Genomic DNA, 23686 nt, shown 5'->3' with positions numbered 1-23686 from the left:
CATTGACTTGCATTGGTTTCCTGTATCGGAATCGTCGATATCCGATACTTTATGGGTATCGGTCCGATCCAATCCGATCCGATATTTCACGATATCGGAAGGTATTGCTCAACACTAGTCAGAAGTAGAAAAGCTAAGTACTGGAGATATTGGCAAACTAGTTCATTTAAGAGGAAGAGAGGACACGGAACCATGGGTTGAGAATAAGATTCTCACTTACTGGACTCTAGTACTGCACTGGGTAGTGGTGAAGATATAGGATGGAGTGAAATAGAATTGAGTCTTTCTGAGGATAGGGAGAATGTATGTGAAGATGTTGAAGATACTCCATGTGTTAAAGGAAGCATTTGTGAAGTCTTGCACCCGCTATCTACTGTACAAAGTTCCCACCAAGGTGCTGTTTAGCAAAAGAATATTTATTTTTGAGTGGTCGTCTCCCTCATTGAACTGTTCAACATCCTGTCCTGGCCAGCTGAAGTCATTGGCATCATGCGGCCTGCAAGGGCATAGCCCCCCCATAATACAAGTCTAGACACCAAGCCAGGACCCCCATCTTCATGTAATGTGCCGGGGCGTAAGAGACGGGTACCTTGCCCATGGCTACTGCCCTGTGCCACATCACACCGCTCTCATAGCCCCCACAATGCTTCCAACACACACATTGAAGCTCACAGAGTGATGGTCACCACATTATACACATTGAAGCTCACAGAGTGATGGTCACCACATTATACAATGCCCACACAAACCTCCACAAAATTTTACTGCTCCTTTCACAACATTTCCACACAGTATGATGCTCCCACTTTCTCAACACATTGTATGAAGTCTCCATAGTACCCCCTCCTACCTCCCCAGTATGATGAATTCACAGTTTATTCTTCAAAAACAGTATGGTGATGCACAGTACATTTCCCCAAAACATGGATCTTTGTGAGAACTCACCGTAAAATCCTTTTCTCTGAGACGCTCATTGGGGGACACAGGTACTGTGGGTGTATGCTACTGCCACCTGGAGGCTGACACTAAGTGAACAAAAAAAGTTAGCTCCTCCTCCGCCGCATACGCCCTCGCCTCGATTGCGGGCGAAACCAGTTTAGTGCAACAGCAGTAGGAGAATCATAAAATAAATAAGCCTTAAATGCAGATAACAATATCTCTGGAAAGGGGCCACCCTAACATCAACAAAAATGCATATTAATTAAAAAAAGAAGAGCCAACTTGGCTAATAGGGTGGGTGCTGTGTCCCCCAATGAGCGTCTCGGAGAAAAGGATTTTACGGTGAGTTCTCACAAAAATCCATGTTTCTTCTTCGTCTCTTTGGGGGACACAGGTACTGTGGGACGTCCTATGCAGTCCCTGGGTGGGAGATTCACTCACCAATCCAAGCCACATGCACCTCCTGCTTAAAGGTGTGTCACCGCTGCTTGGAGTGTCCTTCTACCCAGGCTCGCATCCGCCGAGGCCTGAGCATGGATATTATAATGATTGGCAAATGTGTGCAGGCTGGACCAGGTTGCTGCCTTGCATACCTGCTCTGCCGAAGCCTGGTGCCGAAGCGCCCAAGAGGCGCCCACCGCCTGAGTCGAGGGCGCCCTGATCCCTGCTGGAATTGGCGTGCCTCCAATGCGGTAGGCCTCCTGAATCATTAGACGGATCCATCTGGCTATGGTCGCTTTTGAGGCTGCGAGTCCCTTCCTGCGCCCTTTGGGGAGCACGAACAGCGTATCCATCTGGCGGAAGGGTGCCATCTGCGACACGTACCTCCTGAGTGCTCTCACCAGGTCTAGTGTGTGGCGCGCTTTTTCCACACGATGTACTGGCGCCGGACAAAAAGAAGGTAAGACAATATCCTCATTAATGTGAAATGAGGACACGACTTTCGGCAGAAAGGGGGGAGCTGGCCTGAGAGCCACTTTATCCTTGAAAAAAGTGAGAAACGGAGCTCGGCATGACAGGGCCGCCAATTCCGAGACTCGCCTAATGGAAGTTATGGCTACCAAGAATACCACCTTCCTGGACAGGTATGACAAAGAAATGTCTTGCAGCAGCTCAAAAGGAGCTTCCTGCAGGACCCTCAACACCAGGTTAAGGTCCCAAGTGTCCAGAGGAGCCCTATAGGGAGATACCAAATGGGAGACCCCCTGGATGAAGGTTTTCACCTGCAACTTAGTAGCGATCTTCCGCTGGAAAAGGACGGACAAGGCCGATATCTGTCTCTTAAGGGAGCTCGGGGCCAACCCTGAGTCTAAACCCGACTGGAGAAAAGCCAAAATGTTGGGGATCGAAAAAATCAATGGAGAAAATCCGTGATCTCGACACCAACCAAAGAAGACATCCAAGTGTGATGGTAAATTTTTGCCGAGGTAGGCTTCCAGGCGCTAACCATTGTAGCGACCACCACGCGCCCAAACCCTTGAGTTAGAATCCAAGATTCATCGGCCATGCCGTCAAACGCAGGGCCCCTGAGTTCGGGTGGCAAGTCAGCCCTTCAGACAGTAGACTGGGGCGCTCTATCACTCGCCATGGGACATCTGCGAGCAGCTGCACTAGATCTGCGTACCATGCCTGCCGTGGCCAGTCTGGGGCCAGCAGAATTGCTGGAACCCCCTCTGTTTTGATTTTTTTGATGACCCTCGGGAGTAGTGGCAGCGGAGAAAACAAGTATGGAAGGCGAAACTGGTTCCATGGCAGAACCAGCGCATCCACTTCGATCGCTTGCGGGTCCCGAGACCGAGCGACGAACACGGGCACTTTGGCATTCACCCTGGAGGCCATCAGATCCACATCCGGTGTTCCCCACCATTGGCAAATCTGCTGGAAGACCTCGGGGTGCAGAGACCATTCCCTGGACGCGACACCCTGCCGACTGAGGAAGTCCGCCGCCCAATTTTCCACGCCCGGAATGTGGACTGCCGAAATTACCGAGTGGTTCCTCTTGGCCCAGAGGAGTATGTGTTCCACCTTGTGCATGGTCGCCCTGCTGCGAGTGCCCCCCTGATGATTTACGTAAGCCACCGCTTTGGCGTTGTCCGACTGAATCCGAACAGGGCGGCCGGCCAGCAAGTGCTGGAACTGTTGCAGCGCTAATCGATCTGCTCGTATCTCCAAAAAGTTGATTGGTAGGCGTGCTTCCTGCTGCGACCCTCGTCCCTGAGTCGTATGGCGGTGAAAAACCGCTCCCCAGCCGAGGAGGCTCCCGTCGGTTGTGACCACCAACCATTGCTCCGGGGGAAAAAGTCTCCCCTGCAGAAGGGAGGAACTGTGCGTCCACCACCGTAGGGACTGCCTGACTTGGGAGGACAACCGACACCGGTAATCGAGCGTGAAAGGGCTCTTGTCCCAGGCTGACAAGAGGGCATGCTGCAGGGGACGAAGATAAAGTTGGGCAAACGGAATCGCTTCCATTGCCGCCACCATTTTTCCTAGCACTCTCATTCCAAATCGAACGGTGTGAGGGACTTGGATCGCCCGCCATGGGAGTGGGGTACTCGGTACTGGGCTGGTATTTCACAGGGAAGTGTCACAGTAGCGGTGACCCAGTCCGTGGCCCTGGGCGTCCATGTAAGGGAGTGAAGTGATGGTATAAAGTTTATGAATAGATGATTCGTGACGCCACCTGTAGTGTTCGGCAATGAAGATGTTAAGCCGACACTGCAGACAGATCCGCTGGGACAGATGGTGTGGTGCAGCCAAGATGTTATAACCCTCCACAGGCAGGGCTGTTGTCCCAGGGCAGTGTAGATGGGTGTTGGGAAGGAAGGTGCAGTGCAGTGTCAGGCACAGAGATGCAGCAGTGCCGGGGAGGTTGCAGCAAGAAGGCAAGGACACAATAGGTTGCAGTTTCTTTACCTTTACTTGGCAAATGCAGCCCAGGGTCCTGAGTACAGATGGCACAGGAGCTGTTTAGCCTGGAAGCAAATCAGGAATCACTCTGGCAGATGGGTTGTGCAGTCTCCTTTCTAGCGCTCTCAATGAAGTACTCCCAGTACTGAGTTACACTGGAGTTCCTCCTTTCTGATGTTATCTACACTCCACTCGCATGGCAGACAGCCGTAGCCTTCTATCTCTCTTGGCTCAACCGTCGCTGTTGTGCCTCCGAGAATTATGTGGGAATAGAGCATTTACAGCTTCCTATTCCTCTGGTTTCTGGTGCAGGACCGTTAGTATCCATACACCCTTGGAGACCAGGCTCCAGATCATGCGCTATCACTGGGACTGAGCTCTCCACTTTCCTCAGTCTCCCCAGCTCTTCTCCTCCACGTCTGCACACGATGCCCTCCTCACACTAACTGACTCACTCCTTCCTGGTCCCCAGAGACAGCTCCTCCCCTTAGTTCTGGGTTCAGAACTCCCTCTGCTGACCTGGATGGGAACTATGTTGCATGCAGTGATTTACTGCCAGAGAGACCCTTCATTGCTTCCAGGCGTGACATCACTCTCCCTAGGAGGAAGGCAATGCCACTGTGGCGACCATACTCCTGGGGGCGCCACAGACTGGCTGCAGAAGCTTCCGGACCCCTTGCTGAAGCGCTAGTGCCTTGTCCTGAGGGAGAATTACCAACCCTCGGGAGGTATTGAAAATCATCCCTAAAAAAGAAATCCTCTTGACTGGGACAAGGGATGATTTTTTCCTGTTGATCAACCCACCTAAACGAGAAAGGGTGTCCAGTGTGATGCTGACATTTTCCTCGCATGCTTTCAATGAGGGGCCTTTCACCAAGAGGTCATCTAAGTATGGCACGACGACTATACCCCGGGAGTGTAGGATGGCTATGACAACTACCATTACCTTTGTGAACACTCTGGGGGCGGTGGCTAGCCCAAAGTGCAGTGCTACAAACTGGAAATGCCGACCATCGATGGCAAAACGTCGGAACCTCTGATGCGGAGGAAAAATAGGGATATGCAGATAGGCATCCTGGACGTAGATCGATGCCAAGTATTCTCCCTGGTCCATGGCCGATATTACTGAACGGAGAGATTCCATTCGAAAATGGTTGATCCTGATAAACTTGTTCAGGAGCTTTAAGTCCAGCACTGGCCTGGCTGACCCGTCTTTTTTGGGGACTGCGAACAGATTGGTATAAAACCCTTAAGCCTTCTCGTGCTCCGGTACGGGAACAATGACACCGTTGCGCTGGAGTGAATTGACAGCCCTTAGCAGCGCCCTTGCCCGGGGCTCCACTTTGGGGCGTCGGGACAAAAAAAACCATTTTGGGGGGCACCTGATAAACTCTATCTTGTACCCTGAGGACACCAGTTCCGCCACCCATGAGTCGTGTGCTACCATGCTCCAGATGTGGCAAAACTGGAGCAAGCGGCCGCCTTCTCTGCTGTCCTCGGGTACCGAGTGCCCCGAGTCATATGGCTGAGGATCTTTTGGACCTGGTCCCCCTCCGCCTGGGCTGGTGGGCTCGCATCCTACCCAGTGGGTTGGCTCTATATGTGACCTGCCGGTCCTTGTCTTGGTTGTAGCAAGCTGGCGCGGCAGAATTGACTGCTGCCGTCCACCCGGGGTTGCGAAAAACCCGAAACCGTGCCTGAAGTTGTCAAAATGGTGTTTGACCCTCTGCTGTGGGAGAAAACTGCTTTTCCCTCCTGTAGCATCTGCAATGAGCTGGTCTAATTTCTCCCCAAGTAGACGATCACCTTGAAACGGAAGGGAAGTGAGCGACTTCTTGGAAATCGAATCGACCCGCCACATCCTCAGCCAAAGGGCCCTCCTAATGGCGATTGCGTTTGCAGCCGCCAGTGCTGCACAATTGGCCACATCCAGGGAAGCGTTGATCAAGTAGTCACTGGCCATGGCAATCATACTCGCAATTTCCGACACCTCCGTCGTTAGATCCCTATCCTGCAGAACCTTATTTAATGATTCTGACCATGACATCATGGCCTTGGCTACCCATGTTGCTGCGAACGAAGGAGAAAGAGCTGACCCTGATTATTCATATACAGAGCGGGCCAAGTTCTCTATGAGCCGATCCGTGGGGTCTTTAATGGAAGAACCACTAGGCACATGTGGCGCCCCTGAGGATTCAGTTGCCACAGTGGTACTGCACCTCCTCCTGAGGTGTGGTACCCCACCATCCAGGTAGGTTGGAGGCTCCTGACCACGCTCCAACACCTGCATCCCACACAACACAGTAGTTCAGCAAAGCCACATTGCGGCTCCCTGCTTGGAGTGTAGCAGAGCACCTTTGGTGGCACCCTGCTTGGAACACGAAACGTGCTGGGAGGTGGGTGGAGTTAGAATACATAAAAGAGCGGGAAGGTTTAGGATTGGGGGTCAGTCAGTCAGTCAGTCAGTGAGTGGAGAGGAGTGAGGAGAGAAGATCCCTGGGAGAGGGATGGAGGAAGGAGGTGCTGCAGCAGATCTCAGTGACCTGGGTCTGCTGGCACGGGAAAGGAAAGAAGGAGAAAGACATTGAACAGAAACCTGATCTTCCATAAGAAGGAGAGACTAGTACGGAACGAAGGAGTAAAAGGGAACAGAGGACGTGGGTTAGGAGAGAACCCGGCCTAGAAGTTCTAAGCGCAAGGCCGGGGCCCGGTCCTGTTGTGAGTTCATTTTTCCCTTCACCAGTGAGGTCTGATGAACTCCCTCTTCTGGCGAAGGAAGGTAGTGAGGCTGATTACCAAACAGCTGAGCAGGTAGATGATGACTGGGTCACAGGAACTGATGACTGGATATAAGGCAGCCGACGCCCTGCTGCCTTGCCGGTGATTTTCCAGCTGGATTCTCGGAGACCAGTCTGATTTCTGCTTCTCAAAGCTAAGTTTTGCTCTGCCTTTTGTACACTTTAGTTCTGGTTTTGTTTGCCTTGTTTTTTGGAGTTCAGCCATCCCCGGCCGGGGGTGAACTGAATTCCATTTTTGTCTCTGATCTGTTGATCTCTGGCTCTGTCTTCAGAATATACCTGAGTGCTGATATAGTCTTTTTGAAGCCTAGCGACTTCAGGGCCTGTTTTTCCAATCAGTCTGCTGGTTCATTTTTGGATAGGGTTTTTTGCAAATTGCAGACAGCAACTTTTCTATCCTGTCCTATTTAGTTAGCTTGGGCCCCATCATTTGCTCAACCTATCTTTCTATCTGTGTTAGTGTTTCTCATATTGCTTCACAGTCATTATATGTTGGGGGCTGCCTATTGCTTTGGGGTCTGCTCTGGGGCAGTTTAGATTTCCCCTTTCTGTCTTTAGGCTAATTTAGTTCTCCGGCTGTGATCGAGGGGTCTAGGGCACTGTAGGAACCCCCCACGGCTACTGCTAGTTGTTGTGGATAGGTTCAGGGGTCTGCAATCCAATAGCTTCCAACTTCTCTGGTTTTCTGGACTTAGCTATTATTTTTGTTTTTTCCTCCTTCCATCCATAACACGGTCCCCAAGGTTGTATGGATACTAATGGTCCTACAGCAGACACCGGTGGAGTAGTGAGCTGTAAATGCACTACTCCCATCTGAGACTTGGGGGCACAACAGCAACTTGGATAGTGAGCCAGGACTCAGGAGTAAGGAGTCCCCGAAGCAGGCTACAGCTGTCTGCCGTACAAGTATTGTTCTTGGGAACATCTGTCAGGAGGAACTCCAGTGTAACTCAGTACTAGGAGTACTTCACACCAAAGGCGCTATAAGAGGAGACGTTCAGAAAGGCACATGTTGGCAGAGTGTTGGAAGGGAGCATTTCATCTGACCTGGAGGTTGACTGAGTCCCTGACCTGGAGGACATGGCACGGAGGCAGGCACCTGTGTGTACTACAGACTGTGAGTAAAGCTTTGGAACTACATGCCCTGGTGTCCTCCAAATATTCCCGTGCTAACATACCCTGTACCACTAGATCGGGGTACCAGCTTCTACACTGCCTGTGCCTCTCCTCTACCCCTACATCTACACTGCCCTGGGACTACAGCTCCACCAGTGGGGAGCTACACCATCTTGGCTGCAACACACCACCAGTCCCAGAGGATCTGCATGCAGCGTCGGCTTAACACCTCACTTGCCGAACACCACAGGTGACGTCACGAACTATTCATTTAATCAACTACATTCCACCATTAAAACTTGCCCTATTGATTGGGCGCCCAGGGCCACGGACCGGGTCACCGCTGCTGTGACACATCCCGCTGACACCGGCCCGGTACCGAGTACCCCACAGCCCTGTGAGGGCGACCCACACAGATAACAAGGTTTTCGAGGCCAAGCGTGAGGCTGGCGGGTCCACCACTGGGGATTCCGCCCATTTCTTACAGAGCTCCGGTACAAACGGAAACATTGCTTCCAACGTTTTCTGGTCCGAGAAACGCTTGTCCGGTCGTTCCCTATGACGCTGCACTGTGTCCTTGAACTCTGGGTGAGTGCAAAATACCCTATGCGGTCGTTTTGCCCGCTTAAAGGCCACCTTATGGCCTGAAGCCATGGAGACGTCATCCTCAATTCCTAACGTCTGATTGACAGCTTCGATGAGATTGTCGACCGTTTCCCGACACCCTGGAGTATCTAGGTCCAGGGGCTCGTCTGCGTCATCATCTGAACACTGCTCGTCCTCGGAAAAAGGTGACGGAGAATGAGACGCCACACTCACTGTGTGGGTTCTTTTCTTATGCGCCTGCTTAGCATGAGCGCGGCCCTTGCAGGCCGGAGGCTCTTGTGAGGTGGACGACCCCTCCCAGACAGGCGAGCCGCCGTCTCTGCCCCTATCTGGTGCTTGAAGGGTCTCGATCGCTCTTGTCAAAGAAGCCATAGACCATGATAATGATAAGCCCCATTACGGGGGATCTGAATCCCTGGACTCTGACGCAGGGGGGCTTCTGGACGCGCTTGGAGACACAGGCGTCACATAATTTTTTGGTCTGTGCTCGTGGAAACATACTTCCACAGGAAATGCATGCGGCATAAAGGAATGTGTGCATCTTCCCTTTTTCGGCCATATTACTGCCAGGCTAGACACTCACGAATACCGCCTATACGATGGGAGCTAAGGCGGAAGGAAGAGGAGGAGCAGCACCCCTAACTGCACGTAATGTGGCCACCAGGGTCGGGTTCACACTTACCCCGATCCTGTGTCCCCCCGCTCCGCTGCGTACTCCTGCCTCCTGCGTCCTCAACTCCTTTAAGTAGGCCACCACGTCTTCTCCCGCTCGCGGCCTACCCAGGAGTGAAGCCGGGGGATCAATTTGTTCGGCTTCCGCCCTAGTCACGGGGGGCGGGCGTCGGAAATGACGTCATGTCGGAAGGGCGGGACTTCCTCCCCGCGGTCTAGCTCCCGGCCGGAGCCGCGGGCTAAATTTTTATACGCCCGCCGAGGGAGGGGGTGCGCAGGAGCACACTCGGGCGCCCCACATCCTATGGGCGCCAGAATCGGCACTATAACCCGGCGTCCACGCCCGGGTTTGGGCGGGGGGAAAAAACAGGAGCGGGGCTGCATCCTCCTCTCCCCCTTGCCTGGAGCCTCCGAAGCCACAGAGCCCTCCCCAGCCCTCATACCTGACAAGAGAGGACATGATGATTTCAGGTAGCGGGAATGGGGTAACTTCTGGACAGTGCAGGCACCCTAGCTCCGGCTAACCCCTTCAGGGGGTGAGGAGAGGGACCGTCCGCCGCCTTGCCACACTACCGTCCTAGCATTGGTGGAGCAGTGGGGGCCGCACAGACTAATCTTGTGCCTCTGTACAGCCCCATGGTTTCAATACCTAGGGGTTGACCAGGGCTAAGTCCGGCATTATGTCCCACGTCGCGGGAGAGGATATGTGGAGGGATACTCGCACGTGCTCGCCTGTTGATGGTTTGGGGAAATCGGACCCTTTCAATAGGATCAGTTGCCCCTGTCTGTCTTCATAAAAATAACAAACTCAAAAAATAGAAGTCTGGGGAAAAAGGCCCAGATATGTCCCCCGGTGCGGGAAAGGATACGAGGAGGCGATACTCAACGCGTGCTCGCCCGTTGATGGTTTGGGGAGATCAGACCCTTTCAATAGGGTCCGTCGCCCTGGTCTTATCTTCATAGTAGAGAAACAAAAAAAACTAGTCTGGAGCCATCCAGACGTGTGTGCCTCCAAGGACACTAAGCAAAAACTGGTTTCCGCCCGCAATCGGGGTGAGGGTGTATGCAGCGGAGGAGGAGCTAACCCCTTTTTGTTCACTTAGTGTCAGCCTCCAGGTGGCAGTAGCATACACCCACAGTACCTGTGTCCCCCAATGAGACGAAGGAGAAATAGCACAACACCATACAACATGATTCCTCCCACACAGTGTAATTCCCCCACACACAGCATGATGCCCCCCTTCCCAGGGCCCTCCACATAAGCATCCCACTTGCCTGTGTATCCTTTGGTATCTACCAAAAAAAGAATGATGGAGCATTGATCTGAGGACTCAGTGTTCCACCATTATCTTCAACTGTTTCTATGTCCTGAGAAGTTGGGATCCACGCCCAACCACTTGGAACAATGGACATCAGCACTATGCCGCTGCATCTACAATGAATGGGAGGTATGTTTAAAGTGTCCAGACCAGTGTTATTGAGAAGTCCCATTTAGTGCTGATTTTACTGCTGCACAAAAGGTGAAATCACTCTGTAGCTGATGTATAAGAAGATCTGGATGTTTGGACTGAGCCTCTGGGTAGATGTGTACACCAACACATGAGGTAGACATTCTAAGAGGGGATAACAATACAAAATAATATTATGGTACCGTGTTAGCCAGAAAAATAGATGTAAATACTTATGACCCCCCAAAAAATTGAGAAAAGTATTCAAGGAGTGATACCTTAATTGGCTAACCAGATAAATTATATTTGCAAGCTTTCAGGGCTCAGAAGGCCCCTTCATCAGGCCGAATTACAAGTGAATTACTGAGAAGAGACGGCAACATTTAACATTTAAGATTTAAATGTTGCTGTCTCTTCTCACCAGGGCAATGTAAGTAGTCAGGCATCATGGTGGAAAAAGGTAACATGTGTGAACTTCATGTTAGAACCCTAGAGCTCAGACATCAGACAGACATTGTTAAAGCAGAGTAAAATGTGCCGACAGTACTTTGGAACAGCAGAGCTGAGATGACAGACATGATTTGGGTGATTTTTGATGTTGGTATGGTTAGAAGTTTCCATTTTTCTTGAGGTCTAATATATTCTGATTAGTTTATGATTTTGGTGTAGTTGAGCCAGATTTATGGACAGTACATTGGAACTTATTAGCTGATACACCAGTTAGACATCTGGTTGTTAACCCTGATTCACTCTCTGCCCCTAAGCAAAGCAATTGATCAAAGACTAAGGTAACAAGACCCCTATCTCACTCTCTTTCCCTTTGATGGGTCAGGTAACAAGCTCTAACAACCATCTACTCTAAAATTCTTACCCTTTTCGCCAAAATTACCAGAAAAAGTGAAAAACTGGTGTCTGGGGTCTTATTCCTGTACTGATGGTGGTTCTGGTAACATTCATGTAGTGATCATTGTTCTGGTGCTGTATTCATGTACTACTGATGGCTCTGGTGATGTATTCATGTAGTGATGATGGTTCTGGTGCTGTTTTCATCATCAGAACCATCATCAGTACATGCATATGAAACCCAAATCATTATCAGTACATGAACAGAACACCATAGCCATCAATAGTACAGCCCCATGCATACAGTATGAGCCCCCATATAGCCCCGTACATACAGTACAAATCCACACACAGCCCCAGCAAACACTATAAGGGCTCATTCCCATTTTCGAGAAAAAAAAGGTCCGATTTCTGTACCGAAAAAACGGACGAGTGCTATGCGAGTGTCATGCGAGTGTAATGCGAGTATAATGCGATTTTTCCATGGAACATCCGTATGACATGCGTATGCAATCCGTTAACATAAGCTTTTACATACAGCAGTTCTCTCTATGTAAAAGCTCATGTTAAAATAGCATTGTAAAAAATCTGTACACGTCGTTTAAAAACCCAATGATCCTCAAAATCTATCTATATATATATATATACATCACTGAGGCTGCCCTTACCCGCGGTGAACTGACAGTGTGGGAAAAGGTTCAGAAACTTTCCCAAGCTAATCAGTTCATCTCCGGTCAGGTGGGGAGGCTGCGCAGGCAGCTTTTCCTTCATTCCTCCGTGGTTTACAGCCGGGCCGGTCGCATTAGCACTGCTCCCGGTTGTAAACTATTTAACCCCTTCAGATAGATTGCAGCACGGGACTTGACTGTACGGCGGACTGGTATGGGTTATTGTTGCTTTTTTTATTTTGGATTTTTTACAGGAGAACGATGGCTTTGATTGGATTGGGAGGTAAATAAAGATGGAAAAAATGTGTGCTTATTTATTTCATTAAAAGTCTTTATTCTTAATGTGTGTGTTTTTTTAACCCTTTCAAACTAGTGGATTAATAATAGATAGGTGTCTTATTGATACCTCTCCATTATTAACTAGGCTTAATGTTACCTTACAATAGCAAGGTGACATTAACCCCTTATTACCCCGTATGCCACCCACTACAGGGCAATGGGAAGAGAGAGGGTAAGTGCCGGAATTGGCGCATCTTACAGATCCGCCTTTTCTGAGGTGGCTGGGGGCAGTTTTTTTTTTAGCCAGGGGGGGGGGCAATAACAATGGTCCCTCTGTAGGCTATTAATATCTGCTCTCAGGCACTGGCTTTCTCTCTCTGGCAGAGAAAATTGCGTTGGAGCCCACACAATTTTTTCCTGTGAATTAATCCTTTAATTTAACACCTACAGCTCCAATGTTTTACACACACACACACACACACACACACATACACACACACACTACTAACATTATTGATGAGGGACATATATAAATCTAACGGATATGCAATGGTTTACTGTATGTAAACCATTTCTCATATCCTGTCGGGTTCTGTAATGATTTTACAAAAGCCGACAAATGAATTATCACCTATTCTACTATGTATCTCTCTATGAAATATAAAGAAATATATATGTGTGTCACTAACATATATATATATATATATATATATATACACACCTATTCTATGTGTATACATGTATTCTATCTTTTGTATTCTAACATGTCAGTGTGATTTTACTGTATAGCCGCATATGAATTGCCGACTTTTCAAAGGACACCGTGAGTAAAAATCGGACAGCACTCGCATGGTGCGAGTGCTGTCCAATTTTTTTCTCGCACCCATTGATTTGCATTGGTGAGTCCCATCTGAGAATCGCAGCAATACGCAGCATGCTGCGATTTTTGTCTCAGTCCGATTTTGTCTGAGAAAAAAAATCGCAAATGAGATGTCACCTATTGAATAACATTGGTCCGAGTGCAACCCGATTTTTTATCGGATTGCACTCGTCCGTATTTCTCGCCAGTGAGTATGAGCTCTAAGCCCCACATAGCACCCTATATACAGTATGATCCCCCACATAACCTCCTATATACAGTATGAGCCCAGAAGTATTGGTGGTGAAAGTGTTTACAAGTATAGGGCTCAATGTAAATCCTATGCCTCACTGTACACCTTTAAATAACAATATGGGTTGATCCCCAGTTGGACTACATAAGTGAAAATACCCAAAACGTTCTTAATGTTACTTTTATTTTTTTCAGCTCACTCTGTTATGCCAGCAACTAGATGACCTATGGCAGGACAACAGTGGATGTGTTGTCTTGTTCCCATGGATTCAGTTTCTGAAGGAAGAGACACTTGATTACTTGAATATAAAATCTCCATATGAAATTGAGGTGTCTAGCAATGGCTTACAGAACCGTATGCAACCCGCTGAAAAGACCCCTGATGATAGGGTCTTATTGGAAAGAGGATCATTTGATAAACGGGCCATACAGGACGTGCAGTCAGTGTCGGCCCTGGTCAAGTACATCTTGGTCTTCAGTGAAGCTCAGGAGAAGAAGGTTTTTGATAGTAAACCGTTCTTGTGCAATATCTGTTTTATGGAGAAGCTGGGCAGTGAGTGCACCCACTTTAAGGACTGCCAGCATGTGTACTGTAACAGCTGTCTCAAAGACTACTTTGAAGTCCAGATTAAAGACGGACAAGTTCATGCACTAAACTGCCCTGAACCAAAGTGCAAATCTGTTGCAACACCAGCTCAGGTATAGCTAAACAATTTCTATTCACAATCTATATATATAATCGTCTTATCATGTCTGTCTGTCTGTAACCAAAATCAGTGGCAGGCGCAGTCGGGCGCAGCGCATCTGTAAAAAATAGAATTCAAATAAAAAAAGGTTATACTCACCATCCGACGGCGTCCGATCTCCTTTCCACGCGCCCGGCCTCGCGGTTCTAGTAATGCCTTGCGCCTTAGACCGGAGATGACGTCACTCTCGTGAGAGCGCGACGTCATCAGCGGTGTTTCGCGCAAAGCATTACTGAGACCGCGAGGCCGGGCGCATGGAGTGGAGATTGCAGGCCGTCGGAAGGTGAGTATATAACTTTTTTATTTTAACAGAGACCATGCATACCAGGAAAGCGGGGTGACAGGACCATGCATACCAGGAAAGGGGGGTGAGGGGGACCATACATACCAGCAAAGGGGGGGAGGGTGACCATGCATACCAAGAAAGGAGGGTGAGGGTGACCATGCATACCAGGATAGGGGTGTGAGAGTGACCATGCATACCAGGATAGGGGGGTGAGGGTGATCATGCATACCAGGAAAGGGGGGGTGAGGGGATCATGCATACCAGGATAGGGGTGTGAGGGTGACCTTGTATACCAGGAAAGGGAGGTGAGGAGGACCATGCATACCAGGAAAGGGGGTGAGGGGACAATGCATACCAGGAAAGGGCAGTGACGGGACCATGCATACCAGGAAAGGGGGGTGAGAGGGACCATGCATACCAGGAAAGGGGGGTGACGGGACCATGCATACCAGGAAAGGGGGGTAAGGGGGACCATGCATACCAGGAAAGGGGGGTGAGGGGACCATGCTTACCAGGAAAGGAAGGTGAGGGGACCATGCTTACCAGGAAAGGGGGGTGACGGGAACATGCATACCAGGAAAGGGAGGAGAGGGGACCATGCATACCAGGAAAGGGGGGTGACGGGACCATGCATACCAGGATTGAGGGGTGAGAGGACCATGCATTCCAGGATTGGAGGGTGAGGAGACCATGCTTACCAGGATTGGGGGGTGAGGGGTACCATGCATATCAGGATTTGGGGGTGAGGGGACCATGCATATCAGGATTGGGGCGTGAGGGGGACTATGCATACCAGGAAAGGGGGGTGACGGGACCATGCATACTAGGAAAGGGGGGTGACGGGACCATGCATACCAGGATAGGGGGTGAGGGGACCATGCATACCAGGAAAGGGGGGTGACTGGACCATGCATACCAGGAAAGGGGGGTGATGGGGACCATACATACCAGCAAAGGGGGGGAGGGTGACCATGCATACCAAGAAAGGAGGGTGTGGGTGACCATGCATACCAGGATAGGGGTGTGAGAGTGACCATGCATACCAGGATAGGGGGTGAGGGTGATCATGCATACCAGGAAAGGGGGGGTGAGGGGATCGTGCATACCAGGATAGGGGGGTGAGGGTGACCATGTATACCAGGAAAGGGAGGTGAGGGGGACCATGCATACCAGGAAAGGGGGTGAAGGGGCCATGCATACCAGGAAAGGGCAGTGACGGGACCATACATACCAGGAAAGGGAGGTGATGGGGACCATGCATACCAAGAAAGGGGGGTGATGGGACCATGCATAACAGGAAAGGGGGGGGTGAGGGGACCATGCTTTCCAGGAAAGGGAGGTGAGGGGACCATGCATATCAGGAAAAGGGGGTGAGGGGACCATGTATACCAGGAAAGGGGGGTGACGGGACCATGCATACCATGATTGAGGGGTGAAAGGACCATGCATTCCAGGATTGGAGGATGAGGGGACCATGCTTACCAGGATTGGGGGGTGAGGGGTACCATGCATATCAGGACTGGGGGGTGAGCGGACCATGCATATCAGGATTGGGTGGTGAGGGGACCATGCATATCAGGATTGGGCTGTGAGGGGGACCATGCATACCAGGAAAGGGGGGTGATGGGACCATGAATACCAGGAAAGGGGGGTGACGGGACCATGCATACCAGGATAGGGGGGTGAGGGGACCATGCATAACAGGATAGGGGGGTGAGGGGACCATGCATACCAGGAAAGGGGGGTGACTGGACCATGCATACCAGGAAAGGGGGGTGAGAGGGACCATGCATACCAGGATAGAGGGGTGAGGAGACCATGCTTACCTGGAAAGAGGGGTGAGAGGACCATGTATACCAGGATTGGAGGGTGAGAGGACCATGCATACCAGGATTGGGGGTGAGGGGACCATGCATCTCAGGATTGGGGGTGAGGGGACCATGCATATCAGGATTGGGGGGTGAGGGGACCATGTATAGCAGGATTGAGGAGTGAGGGGACCATGCATACCAGGATAGGGGGGAGGAGTACCATGTATATCAGGATTGTGGGGGTGAGAGGACCATGCACATCAGGATTGGGGGGTGCGTTATTGCATTATTAAAACTTCATAAATAAACTACATACATATTCTAGAATACCCGTTGCGTTAAAATCGGGACACCATCTAGTTATGTATAGAAAAATATTATTTAGACATACAATGCATACTAAAACAGCTGAATGATTAGATGTTTCTTCATCATGAACAATTATGTTGTGAATGTCATCAGTGTTAGGCCAGAGTCACTCAAGCGTATGACATCTGATGCGAGAGCATCGGATGTGATATGCTAATGACACTCGGCTCCAGCTCTGCTGTGACCGTGAGACGAGTGTCAGTGCTCTGTGCTCCGATCCGCTCACATCAGAGAATCACAGCACAGGTGCAGAGGGGACAGAGAAATTAATTTCTCTATCGCCTTCATTGCCGGCGTCCGCGGGAATCGCACTGCACTCAGGTGATATCTGAGTGCAGTGCGATGTTTCACACGCACACATAACTTGTATTCAATATGAAAGAGATTGGAAATCCAGTGAGGTATATATGGTAAAATTCAGAAAAACTTTATCATCAAAAATGAATAAAATTCAAAAACAGAGATGGAATCACCAGCGGCACACTGACCAACGCGTTTCGGCTAAGAAGCCTTACTCATGAGAGTGTGACCACCATGAATTCACTACCATGAATAAGGCTGCTTAGCCGAAACGCATTGGTCAGTGTGCCGCTGGTGATTCCATCTCTGTTTTTGAATTTTCTTAATTTTTGATAACATTTTTTCTGAATTTTACCACATATGCCTCACTGGATTTCCAATCCCTTTCATTTTGAATGCTGAATATTTTGCCTTCTGCGCGGGACTTCTCATCTGTATTCCTACAATGTGGTGAGTGGACTTTTCTTTCTTATTTTTTCACTGCACATAACTTGTATGGGTGAATGCGATCCCATTGTCGGATGCAATTGCAGCATGCTGCGATTATTTTCGCATGCCATATCGGCATGAGAAAATAATCGAAGATGTGAACTGGCCCATAGTTTAACACTCCGGCTGATTGCAATCCGAATTTTTATCGGATTGCACTCGTCCAATTTCATTTCAAGTGTGAACGAGCCATTAGAGAAGATTCACATGTAACGTATTTGCTGTCCGAGAAGTCTGGAGGAAGCTGCATGGAAATCCATAGAAGCAAATTGCAGATTCGTGCAACAGATTGCCGAAAATAAAAAACACTATACGTATGTTCATCATTGCGTATTCACCTCTTTGGCTTTTTACTTGTTTCGTTACGCTACAACCTGTGTTTAAATAATGTTGTAATCTGATTTGTGTGTGATGCATCTTAGTCTTAGTTGATGAAGTAAAATGAGAAAAATATAGACATAAATTAAATTTGTGGGATCAAGTAAAATTGGCATGTGCATATGGATTCACCCCTTTTGCGGTTAAGCCCCTAAAAATATCTTGTGCACACAATTACCTTAATATTTCATATGATTAATGAAAGGATGTCACATGGTCGGTCAGTATATACACACCTTTTCTGAAAGGCCACAGAGGCTGCAACACCATTAAGCAAGAGGTGCCACTAGCAAAACAACACCATGAAGACCAAGGAGATCTCCAAACAAGTCAGGGAAAAAGTTAAGACGTACAAGTCAGGGTTGGGTTATAAAAAAAAAAAAACCCAATCTCCCCCCCAAGCATAATCAAATTCATTATCATCAAATGGAAAAAAATATGGTACCACATCAAACCTGCCAAGAGAGGGCCACCCACCAAAACTATCAGCCAGGAAAGGAGGCCATTAATTGGAGCAGCAGAACAGAAATCAAAGGTAACCCTGAAGGAGCTGCAGAGTTCCCAATGGAGGCTGGAGTATCTATCCATATGATCACAATAGCCTTACACACCATAGAGGTGGCCTTTATGGAAGAGTATGCAAAAAAAGCCTTTACTTACACACAAAAATTGTAAGACTTGTTTTGAATTTGCAAAAGAAAACATGTGGAAGACAAGCCAAATGTATGGAGGAAGGTGCTGTGGTCAAATGAGACCAAAATTGAACTTTTGACACCAAGGTAAATGCTACATCTGGTGCCAAACAAACATAGCTCATCACCCCAAGAACACAGCCCCCACAGTGAAACACGGTGGTGGCAGCATCATGCTATGGGGATGTTTTTTAGCAGCAGGGACAGGGAAAATGGTCCGAGTTGAGGGGAAGATGGATGGTGAGAAATACAGGGATATTCTTGATGAAAACCTGCTTCAGTCTGTCGGTGATTTGAGACTGGGATGGAGGTTCATCTTCCAATAGACAATGACCCTAAACATACTGCAACAATCTAGTGGTTTACGGGGATACATGTAAATGTTTTGGAGTGGCCTAGTCAAAGCCCAGGCCTATTTGAGAATCTGTGGTCAGACTTGAAGATTGCTGTTCACCAGAGGAAACCATCTAACTTGAAGGAGCTGGAGCAGTTTTGCCTTGAGGAATGTGCAAAAATCCCAGTGGCAAGATGTGAAAAGCTCATAGAGAATTATCCAAAGCGACTTGCAGCTGTAATTGCCACAAAAGGAGGCTACACAAGTACTGACTTTAGGGGGGTGAATTTATATGCACATGACAATTTTTCGTTATTTGATCCCATAAGTTTAATTTATGCCTATATTTTTCTCACTTCACTACACCAATTTAGACTATGTAGTGCTTATGTATCACACACACTGAATTCCAAAAATATTTAAACTCACATTTTAATGTAACAAAATAGGTAAAAAACCACTGTAATTACAGCAGCTTATCAGAACAAATGACCAGTAGGTCTACCGATGCCATCGACCAACTATCGTTTCCAATCGGAGTGCCAACGGAAAGTTATTTTTTATTTCTGAACTTGTGAATATGGCCGGGGTCACACTAGCGTTGAACACGGACGAGTGCTATGCGATAAAACATCGAATAGCACTCGGACCACTATTAATCTATGGGGCAGCTCCCATCACTGTTTTTTTTCTCGGCCGTATTCTACGTGCGAGAGAAATCGCAGCATGGGTCTATGGGTGCGAGTGACACAGCGCACAGCACTCGGATATCATCCGAGTGCTGTGCGATATACACTGACCCTGGCAATGGAGGAGATGAAGAAATTAGTTTCTCTGCCTCCTCCGCTCTGTGCGAGAGACTGGTATCACAGAGCATGACACTCGGCTCCCGCTCGCAGCAGAGCAGGAGCCGAGGGTCATTAGCATATCGCATCCAATGCTATCGCATCGTTTGCCATACGCTAGTGTGACCCTGACCCATGTCTGTAGATTACCTGGTGATCCACAGAAAATTCTGCAACTGATTGTTTTTGCACATTTATACTTCGAAAACATGTCAAAAGTAAATCTGAAAACTATGTGCAAGATGTCATACAGCGATGTAGAAATCTGTGTTTTTCAACAATTATATTTGGCATTGTATGGATGCTACCATATTCAACTGCAGAAAAGTAAAAGGTAATATTATTATTGAGTGCCATCTGCTGCTCTGGATTCCATGTTTGAGTACAGATAGTAAATTGTTCATGTTCTTTTTACTTCTAGGTAAAGTGTCTTGTAGGGGAACAGCTCTTTAGCCGCTATGATCGTCTCCTCCTGCAGTCAAGCTTGGATTTAATGGCTGATGTTGTTTACTGCCCTCGTCTGAGCTGTCAGACCCCAGTCATGCAGGAGCCGGAGGGTACAATGGGCATCTGCTCTGTCTGCAAATTTGCTTTTTGCGTCCTGTGTAATATGACCTTCCATGGAATCTCCCCTTGCAAAATACCTGACGGTATGTTCAGTAGTTCTTGTCTCTGGGCTAACAAGCACATGGGTTTTTATGATATTTGAACAGTACTTTTTGGAAATGATATGTTGTCCTTGTTGCTCTTTCATAGAATCATAGAATGTTAGAGTTTGAAGGGACCGCAAGGGCCATCTGGTCCAACCCCCTGCTCAATGCAGGATTCACTAAACCACCTCAGACAGATGTCTGTCCAGCATCTGTTTGAAGACTTCCATTGAAGGAGAACTAACCACCTCTCGTGGCAGCCTGTTCCACTCAGTGATCACCCTCACTGTCAAAAAGCTTTTTCTAATATCTAATCTGTATCTTCTCCTTTTCAGTTTCATTCCATTGCTTCTCAGGTTTCCATGTGAAAATGAGAATAAAGATGATCCCTCTAAACTGTGACATCCCTTCAGATATTTGTAGACAGCTATTAAGTCTCCTCTTAGCCTTCTTTTTTCCAAGCTAAACATTCCCAGATCCTTAAACCATTCCTCGTAGGACATACTTTTAAGTCAGCTCACCATCCTGGTAGCTCTTCTCTGAACTTGCTCCAGTTTTTCAATGTATTTTTTTAAAGTGTGGTTCACAAAACTGGACACAGTATTTCAGATGAGGGCTGACCAAGGAGGAGTAGAGGGGGATAGTTACTTCAAGGTGATCTAGGCTTCATAGTTGAATGATTCAGCTTTGTTTAAGTATGATATACAACTGTGTACTTGACTCATCTCAGTTAGTTAATGTTCCAGTGACTATTTCGCTTTCCCACCACCCTCCGATGCAGTTCCAGCTGTGTTGACACTGTCTCTCCCAGGGGGGCTTACATGACATTGTCACGGTCTAATTTGTCCGAAGGAGGGGAGAATGAAGTAGCTTGAGGGATCATATGATAGCGTGAGGGAGGGCCAGGGCCGTAGTCATGGCCGAGGAAACCGGTCTATTTGTGCCTTGGCCTTCCATCACATGAAAATAGTGTCCATTACTCTGCATACCTGTGGCTCCATCTTCTGCGCCAACAGGGTCTTCTCTGCTTTGTAGAAAGCTCCCTATAGATGGTTTTGCACAAATAGAGACACAGTCCATTTCAACTTTCAAATGAACCACTTTACTGGTTTCTTTACGCAGCACATCCATGTTCTGCACAGCATTAACAACAACTTCCACATTGTACATTTCTTCCTCTTTTCCTGCACTTTTCTCTCTGTCACAGAGCACGTACCCGGCTTGGACCGTGTCATACGGTTCCTCAGCATCATCCCTGTTCAGATGAGGACTGATCAAGGAGGAGTAGAGGGGGATAATTACTTCACGGTGATCTAGGCTTCATGGTTGAAGGATTCATCTTTGTTTAAGTATGATGTACAACTGTGTACTTGACTCATCTCAGTTAGTTAATGTTCCAGTGACTATTTCCCTTTCCCACCACCCTGCGATGCAGTTCCAGCTGTGTCGGCAGTGTCTCTCCCGGGGGGCTTACATGACATTGTCACAGTCTAATTTGTCCGAAGGAGGGGAGAATGTAGTAGCTTGAGGGATCATGTGATAGTGTGAGGGAGGGCCAGGGCCGTAGTCATGGCTGAGGAAACCGGTGTATTTGTGCCCTGGCCTTCCATCACATGAAAATAGTTTCCATTACTCTGCATACCTGTGGCTCCATCTTCTGCGCCGACAGGGTCTTCTCTGCTTTGTAGAAAGCTCCCTATAGACGGTTTTGCACAAATAGAGACACAGTCCATTTCAACTTTCAAATGAACCACTTTACTGGTTTCTTTACGCAGCACATCCATATTCTGCACAGCATTAACAACAGGTTCCACATTCTACATTTCTACCTCTTTCCCTGCACTTCTCTCTCTGTCACAGAGCATGTACCCGGCTTGGACCGTATCATACGGTTCCTCAGCATCATCACTGTTCAGCTATGCTACGGTGAGATGCTCCCTAGTCTGTTTTGCTCCAGACATGAGAATATCAGCCTCCGTAGTTAGCTGCCACATGGTGAGCGACCTGCCCTTCTGTACTGTCTCCTGTGCTGACGCAGTGTCCTCCCGGTCCAAACTCAATGCATCCAGGAGTTCCCTCAGCTGTTTTGCCCCAGATCTGAGGGCATCAGCACATGCGATAAGTTGCCACATTATGGAGCCACCTGCGTCCCCGTACTGCCACTGTTTCTGTCTTAAGCATCTGTGCCAGGACTGCTGTGGCCTGCTGCTGTTCTGGCCTGGTGCTGTGGATGGCTGGGCTTCTCCCTTAATAGACGTTGTGTGGTCACTACTATCATTCTGGGCTCCATAGCCCGTGTAGGCAGTTTGGGCACCCTGGTCCGACTAATTCCTTTGAGGAAGTTCTCCCTCTTTTAGCTGCAGCTGACCCCTCCTATGTTTAACTATCTACAATGTGGAAGGCTTATCCCTGCTAATTGCAAGGAGTTTGTTTGTTCTCCCCGTGTTTGCGTGGGTTTCCTCCAGGTACTCCGGTTTCCTCCCACATTCCAAAGACATACTGATAGGGAATTTAGATTGTGAGCTCCATCAGAGACAGTGACGATAATGTGTGCAAACTGTAAAGTGCTGCGGAATATGTTAGCGCTATATAAAAATAAAGATTATTATTATATACTAAAATGCCCCCCATCTAGTGGCCAAAAATGGACACTACACGCTCCCTAACTCAAGCATTAATACAAAACATTACACACAATATGTATACATTATAGAAGCAATAATACATAGAACACTAAAGAAGAGAGTGGGGTATTACACGGTCCTGATACACCCCTTACAATATAACAATGTCACGCGAGACCCAGGAGAGCAAGTGCGGACACCAGGGGAAATTAAGGGATTGATATGATGATGGCTTAATAATATCTGATATATTTTCTTTTTTATCTCTAATAAGTTCTGCAGACATTGTATACGTAGACAAGTATGAATAGCCAAGCACTCAAAAATGTTAAAATACAATGTTTATTTCAAAACGACTAAATAACAAGAGTGTTTTCTATGTAATCACTAGCTGAAGAGCCCGCGTTGCCCGGGCATAGTAACTAACTGTGGTTAGTTATAACAAATTATAATGATTATATTGCACATAAAAACATTTCACATCATATATTCAACACCACAGATTTGCAACACAAAATAACTAAACGATTACCCAAGTATTGATAGTATTTTATTTTCAACTCATTCAAAAGCCTTTTGATAAAAAACATTTTTGGCTTTTCCTTTCGGTGCAAATCTGAACAGATTTTTGGCAGTTCCAACTCTTAAACAGATCACGTAAAGTTGACCATGAGAAAAGCATTGAGATTGCAAATCGATCCTAACTACTTTCAAGGACTGTCCCTGAGAATTGTTAATGGACATTGAAAATGCCAGTTGAACTGGAAACTGGAGG

The 23686-nt window shown here is 48.0% G+C and overlaps 1 protein-coding gene across 2 annotated transcripts in view; it reads left to right on the top strand.

The window, feature by feature from the left end:
• Positions 1-23686, top strand: part of LOC141100594 (E3 ubiquitin-protein ligase RNF14-like) — a 59459-nt gene that overhangs the window by 27787 nt on the left and 7986 nt on the right. For both annotated transcript variants that reach the window (XM_073590211.1, XM_073589487.1), the window contains exons 4-5: positions 13583-14086; positions 20059-20287. In XM_073590211.1, the coding sequence (XP_073446312.1) occupies positions 13583-14086; positions 20059-20287 (733 nt within the window). The remainder of the gene's footprint in view (positions 1-13582; positions 14087-20058; positions 20288-23686) is intronic.

This window comes from Dendrobates tinctorius, unplaced genomic scaffold (genome assembly GCF_039654945.1).
Source record: "Dendrobates tinctorius isolate UK_male_01 unplaced genomic scaffold, ASM3965494v1 ptg000001l, whole genome shotgun sequence".
Lineage (NCBI taxonomy): Eukaryota > Metazoa > Chordata > Amphibia > Anura > Dendrobatidae > Dendrobates > Dendrobates tinctorius.
The sequence above is the reverse complement of the archived record's forward strand: the minus strand, read 5'-3'. Positions and strand labels throughout refer to the sequence as shown.